Source organism: Babylonia areolata, chromosome 11 (genome assembly GCF_041734735.1).
Source record: "Babylonia areolata isolate BAREFJ2019XMU chromosome 11, ASM4173473v1, whole genome shotgun sequence".
Lineage (NCBI taxonomy): Eukaryota > Metazoa > Mollusca > Gastropoda > Neogastropoda > Buccinidae > Babylonia > Babylonia areolata.
The window spans coordinates 29,850,879-29,858,378 of record NC_134886.1 but is presented as its reverse complement, the minus strand read 5'-3'; the positions used below and the strand labels follow the sequence as shown (position 1 = coordinate 29,858,378).

The 7,500-nt window shown below is 44.4% G+C and overlaps 1 protein-coding gene across 17 annotated transcripts in view; it reads right to left on the bottom strand.

Moving 5' to 3' along the window:
* The window catches only part of LOC143287646 (uncharacterized), a 378,570-nt gene that overhangs the window by 212,987 nt on the left and 158,083 nt on the right, over positions 1 to 7,500 (bottom strand). For all 17 annotated transcript variants that reach the window (XM_076595773.1, XM_076595775.1, XM_076595774.1 and 14 more), the window contains exon 4: positions 4,260 to 4,364. In XM_076595773.1, the coding sequence (XP_076451888.1) occupies positions 4,260 to 4,364 (105 nt within the window). The remainder of the gene's footprint in view (positions 1 to 4,259; positions 4,365 to 7,500) is intronic.

Here is a 7,500-nt window from a genome sequence, read left to right as displayed (position 1 = left end):
CATGTTGGTATTTCTTTTATTTGTAGTGCAAGTAGAATGGCGATTTTTTTTACCCCTTCCTTCGCAGCTATCCCTTGTCAAGAAAACAGGGCATGTGATAAATATATTTGCAGAATTGCTCCTCGAAATGGGAGCGAAAACAAATGAGAAGACGATATGACACACAATTACCACCTCCCTGAACGAGGAGAGAGAGTGGCTTTGGCACCAAAAAAAAAAATAAAAAAATTTAAAAAATAAAGAAGAAAAAAAGGGGCAACACGTGTAAAAGGTATCTCTGGAGGCCAACAATTCAGGGATGGGCTCATGTTCTAAATCAACCCAGTCTGTGTGTGTGTGTGTGTGTGTGTGTGTGTGTGTGTGTGTGTGCTTGCTCCTACACATGCGCACGCGTGTGCGTGTAAAAATGTGTTCTGGGGACGATATGGAAGGGGATATTCAGAGCGGTTTTCTTCTCTTTTTTTTCCATTTTATTTTGTTTTATTTTTAATCCGATCGGATGCAGAGGGATGCTCGTGTTGAACGTCAAGCCCATGGAGCTGTGAGCAGCAGCAAGCCTGATTTGTCCACCGGAAAAGTCGGCGATATCTCCGCATATTTTGCAGGCAAGCGCGAAAAGCCTCCTCTTTGCCCCTGCCTCTCACCTTTCCCATCCAACTCACCATTCTGTCCTCATCCAACACACCCTTTTGTCCTCATCCAACTCACCATTCTGTCCTCATCCAACTCACCATTCTGTCCTCATCCAACACACCATTCTGTCCTCATCCAACACACCATTCTGTCCTCATTCTGTCCTCATCCAACACACCATTCTGTCCTCATCCAACACACCATTCTGTCCTCATCCAACTCACCATTCTGTCCTCATTCTGCCCTCATCCAACACACCATTCTGTCCTCATCCAACACACCATTCTGTCCTCATCCAACACACCATTCTGTCATCCTCATCCAACTCACCATTCTGTCCACATCCAACTCACCATTCTGTCCTCATCCAACACACCATTCTGTCCTCATCCAACTCACCATTCTGTCATCCAACTCACCATTCTGTCCTCATTCTGTCCTCATCCAACACACCATTCTGTCCTCATCCAACACACCATTCTGTCCTCATTCTGTCCTCATCCAACACACCATTCTGTCCTCATCCAACACACAATTCTGTCCTCATCCAACACACCATTCTGTCATCCTCATCCAACTCACCATTCTGTCATCCAACTCACCATTCTGTCTGCCCTCATCCAACACAATTCTGTCTGTCCTCATCCAACTCACCATTCTGTCCTCATTCTGTCCTCATCCAACTCACCATTCTGTCCTCATCAAACACACCATTCTGTCATCCTCATCCAACTCACCATTCTGTCACCCAACTCACCATTCTGTCCTCATCCAACTCACCATTCTGTCATCCTCATCCAACACACCATTCTGTCATCCTCATCCAACTCACCATTCTGTCCTCATCCAACACACCATTCTGTTCTCATTCTGTCCTCATCCAACTCACCATTCTGTCCTCATCCAACTCACCATTCTGTCCTCATTCTGTCCTCGTCCACCACACCATTCTGTCATCCTCATCCAACTCACCATTCTGTCATCCAACTCACCATTCTGTCCTCATCCAACTCACCATTCTGTCATCCAACTCACCATTCTGTCCTCATCCAACTCACCATTCTGTCATCCAACTCACCATTCTGTCCTCATCCAACACACTATTCTGTCCTCATCCAACTCACCATTCTGTCATCCTCATCCAACACACCATTCTGTCCTCATCCAACTCACCATTCTGTAATCCTCATCCAACACACCATTCTGTCCTCATCCAACACCATTCTGTCCTCATCCAACTCACCATTCTGTCCTCATCCAACACACCTTATCCAGCACACCATTCTGTCCTCATCCAACACACCATTCTGTCCTCATCCAACACACCATTCTGTCCTCATCCAACACACCATTCTGTCCTCATCCAACACACCATTCTGTCCTCATCCAACACACCATTCTGTCCTCATCCAACACACCCTTTTGACCTCATCCAACACACCTCATCCAACACACCATTCTGTCCTCATCCAACACACCATTCTGTCCTCATCCAACACACCATTTTGACCTCATCCAACACACCTCATCCAACACACCATTCTGTCCTCATCCAACTCACCATTCTGTCCTCATCCAACACACCCTTTTGACCTCATCCAACACACCTCATCCAACACACCATTCTGTCCTCATCCAACACACCTCATCCAACACACCATTCTGTCCTCATCCAACTCACCATTCTGTCCTCATCCAACACACCGCTCTAGTCACCCTCACCATTCTGTCCTCATCCAACACACCTTATCCAGCTCACCATTCTGTCCTCCACTCCCCTTTCCCCTACCGGTAGCCTCTGTTTCCATTCATCTTCTTATAGTTCTCCCATGGCAGTTTTCTCTGTGTGTGTGTGTGTGTGTGTGTGTGTGTGTGTGCTTGTGAGTATATGAGTGTCTGTATGTGTCCTCTCTCTGTCAGATCTTCTATTGAATTTGAGGAAGTTTTACACGAACTAACAGCAACGCGCATATCCCTGCAGTTTGTTGATGTCATATGCTAATATTTGTTTAATTCATTTACTTATAAATTTACTTTTGTCGTTGCTGTTGTTGTTGTACAAAATAATATGTTCAAAGAATTTTTTTTTCATCTCACAGATGAAAAACATTCAGATTTTTTTTTTTTAACAACCTGTTGCTCATGTTGGGTTCCGTGTTTTGAAATGGCTGTAAAGAGATTCATTTATCTCTTCGTGACAGCCATCATCTCTTCCCTCCCTCCCCTCCATTCACTCTTAAAAGATGAAAGCAATTCGAAATTTTGCAATCCATGTTTACAAGTCCTTCAAAAGAAGGTGCACTTTGTTGTGAAATGACAAGAGTGTTGAAATAATTTTGCGTACATGTATGTGTATGACACGTGCATAGCGTTTATTCCAAATTACCCACCCACTTCAAATGACGCCACGTCCCTTTTTCTCGAATAAATTAATCATTGCTATCCTCAGCAGTAACGTTATCTTTATCGTTTTTCACGATAATCGGGGTTTGCCATGACAACCATGAATGGTTCAGTGCAAGGAAGGAGAAGGGGAGGGTGCGGGGTGGTGGGGGGGGGAGGCAGAACAAGAGGTGGGGGGGGGGGGCAATACCACAGAGTGGACAGGCCTGAGACTGAGCGACGCCTAGTATAGAATAATAATAATAATAATAATAATAATAATGGTATTTATATAGCGCTGGATCTTGTGCAGAGACAAATCAAAGCGCTTTCGCACCAGTCATTCACACGCATGCATAACTCTAAAACTGTAGAAACTAAAGACAAGGAAGGGCAGGCAAGGGAAGCCATTTTGGGAAGAGGTGGGTTTTATGGCCAGACTTGAAAGAGCTGAGTGTGGAGACTTGACGAAGCGAAAGAGGAAGTTCATTCCAATCGCAAGGTCCAGAAACAGAGAAAGAACGGCGGCCAACAGTCGAGTGTTTGAATCTGGGTATGCGTAAACAGAGTGGATCCGAAGCCGATCGTAGTGAGCGAGATGGAGTGTAGAGGTGAAGGCAGCAACAGAGATAGGAAGGGGCAGTTTTGTGAATGCATCTATAACATAGAGTATAGAGAAGATGAGAAACAGACAGAAATGGAGAGAACTGGTTGCAAGGTACCCCTGTGGTCGGAGATACTAGATAGAAGGAGATGTAAGAAGATAGTAGACAATACCATACACTGTGACATACACATTACCCACGGTAGACAATACATACACTATGACATACACATTACCCACGGTAGACAATACATACACTATGACATACACATTACCCACGGTAGACAATACCATACACTGTAACATACACATTACCCACGGTAGACAATACATACACTGTGACATACACATTACCCACGGTAGACAATACATACACTATGACATACACATTACCCACGGTAGACAATACATACACTATGACATACACATTACCCACGGTAGACAATACATACACTATGACATACACATTACCCACGGTAGACAGTACATACACTGTGACATACACATTACCCACGGTAGACAATACATACACTATGACACACATTACCAACGTGCAGACAATGCAGGAAACAAACATACAAACGAACGAACGAACGAACGAACGAACGAACAAAACACCAGACAACCCGGAGGCACTGACCGTGCTGACACTGGGGACCCTGGAAACCAGCGGGACAGGCACAGGAAGGGTAGTAGCCACCCCTGCACTGTCCTCCGTTGTAACACATGGCGTTGTTGCACATGCCTGGAACACAGCAGCGTCACCGTCATCGTCAGTGGTGTTATCGTTGTCGTCAACCATCATCGTCACCATCGTCATCATCATCATCATCATCATCATCATCGTCGTCTCCATCAACAACAGCACAATCATGATTTTTTTTTTTTTTTTATCGTCCCACATTCGTCCCATTACCACCAACCACCATCACCACCATCATCATAGTTATCGTCACTGTAGCTACCTTCCTCCTCCACCTCATCATTCACCGCCAAAAATGACCATCTTGTCGTTACAGATACTGAACATTGTTGCACTGTCTTGTCGCAAGATGTCCAGCCCAATCGGTTTGAATTGAACAGAACTGACACAGAAGGAAATTTGTTAGCAGTGTCAGATTAATGTGTGTGTGTATATGTGTGTGTGTGTGTGTGTGTGTGTGTGTGTGTGTGTGTCTCTGTCTGTCTGTCTGTCTCTGTCTGTCTGTGTCTCTATGTGTGTGTTTGCCTGTCTGTGTGTCTTTGTGTCTGTGTCTGTGTGTCTATGTGTGTTCGTGTCTGTCTACGAATGTGACAAATGCACAAATATCAGATGTTCAGTATTTTATATTCAGTGATCTTATACTTGTATCACATGTGAAGATGTATGAATCATGAACAAACAAACAATCTATTCAACCACCCCCCTCCCCCTCCAACCCCCCATCTACCCCTGGGATCTTTCCATCACCAAAATAACTTTCCACCGGTCTTGTGGATTTCTACCCACGTGGACTCATTCCACGCACTTGTTATCCTTCCACGCAATCAGAGCCTCCCACCCACCCACACATGACCCTTCCACACACTCAGAATGCTTCCACTCACTAAGGACCCTTCGACACTTCAAAGACCCGCCTTGTCACCCTTTTCAGAATAAGTCCACCTTGTTCGGTTTTCCCCTCAAAACAAAGGCTTGGAATGAGGAGAAACCTGTTGACACGTAGTCATTGCTGTGCCAGATATTTTCTGGTCAAATTGCCTGACTGTGACGTTTGGTCAGCATTGCCACGCCATGCCAGTGAGAAATAGTTATTCAGTTTCATCCAGTTCTTCTTCTTCTTCTTTGTTTTCTTTCTGTTTAACAGAAATGGTGCGGTAGGCCTCTTGATATTCTCTTTTTTTCTGTCTGAGAAATGTCTGAGGCATTAGTAACGGATCTGGCAGGAAATACGCTAAGTTAGCTTGTTCACTTAAAACACAATAGGGAAAGAAAATTGCTCTGACACCTCGCATTGAGCGAGGCCGTTCGATCGATTCATAAACAGTTTCCCGAACTGTCCCAGCAAAGAGAAGATTGGACAATGCGCGGTTTTTCCTAAGCAGGTGCGCTCTGTAATCAGTGACGATCGTTCCCAATTTGTTGTTATTACTCTGGCTTTTATGGGCCGGTGACTGGAAGCCTATACACGTGGAGTGCAGTCTCCTCCTGTAATCCGACCATGTCATTTCCGCATTCATCAATCGCGCAACGAATTTTTGTCAAAGAGGACTGTCTGATCGATGTTTCGGGAGTGGGGTGGCGGTTAGCCGTTTGGCGAAGGAAACAGCGGGGACCATGAGAGGGCGAGAGGAGAGCGTGCAGACTGTTCTACCTTGTTCTGTTCTGTTCTCACCTGAGGTCTGTTCTGTTATGTTTGCTCTGTTACCACCTGAAGGATTTTCTTTTTTTTGTATCTGCTCTGTTCTCACCTGAAGTCTGTTCTGTGTTATGTTTGATCTGTTGCCACATGAAGGATTTCCTATTTTGTATCTGCTCTGTTCTCGCCTGAAGTCTGTTCTGTTATGCCTGCTCTGTTACCACCTGAAGGATTTCATATTTTGTATCTGCTCTATTCTCACCTGGTGTCTTTTCTGTGTTATGTCTGTTCTGTTACCACCTGAAGCATTTTCTATTTTTATGTCTGCTCATTTCTTACCTTTAGTCTGTTCTGTGTTAATGACTGCTCTGATCCCGTCTGTCCCCACCTGTCCCCACTTATAGATTGCTCTGTGTTATGTCTGTTCTGTTCTCACCTGAAGTCTGTTCTGTGTTATGTTTGATCTGTTGCCACTTGAAGCATTTTCTATTTTTATGTCTGCTCATTTCTTACCTTTAGTCTGTTCTGTGTTAATGACTGCTCTGATCCCGTCTGTCCCCACCTGTCCCCACCTATAGATTGCTCTGTGTTATGTCCGTTCTGTTCTCACCTGTAGTCTGCACTATGTTATGTCTGCTCTGTTATCACCTGAAGTCTGTTTTATCTATGGAGAGCGTGGAGACTGTTCTATTTCTGTCTGCTCTTCTCTCACTTAAAGCCTGTTCTATGTTATCTCCACTCCATTTCCACCTGAGGTCTGTTCTACTTTATGTCTGCTCCGTTCTTACCTTAAGTCTGTTCTGTGTTATGTCTACTCTGTCCTTGCCTGGGGTGTGTTCTATTCATGTCTGGCTCTGAAGTCTGTTCAGTGTTATGGTTGATCTGATCTCGCGTGTTGTCTGTTCTTTGATATGTCTGCCGAATGACATGTCTTTATGGAGTGTGTTCTATTTTGTGTATGCCCTGTTCTTACTTGAAGTCTGTTCTGTGATTATGATGTCTGCTGTGTTCTCGCCTGATAAAATCTCTGAAACAAATAGACAGACAGACAGACAGAGACAGAGATAGATAGAGAAAGACAGACAGACAGATAGGAAGACAGACAGACAGAGACAGAGATAGATAGAGAAAGACAGACAGACAGATAGGAAGACAGACAGACAGAGACAGAGATAGAGAAAGACAGACAGATAGGAAGACAGACAGACAGAGACAGAGATAGAGAAAGACAGACAGACAGATAGGAAGACAGACAGACAGAGACAGAGATAGATAGAGAAAGACAGACAGACAGATAGGAAGACAGACAGACAGAGACAGAGATAGATAGAGACAGACAGACAGACAGATAGGAAGACAGACAGACAGTGTGAGGTATGACAATACGTTTTCCACGTTGTATACAGACCTTACGTTTTTTCTTCTTTTTTCCTTTCCTGCTTTTCTCAAGTTCTTTTGGCACAGCCACAGAAAACAACGCGTTTATGAGTTTTGGAAGAAAAGGTGTTGCGGGCGTCTTGTTTTTGCTTTCGTTTTAGTTTG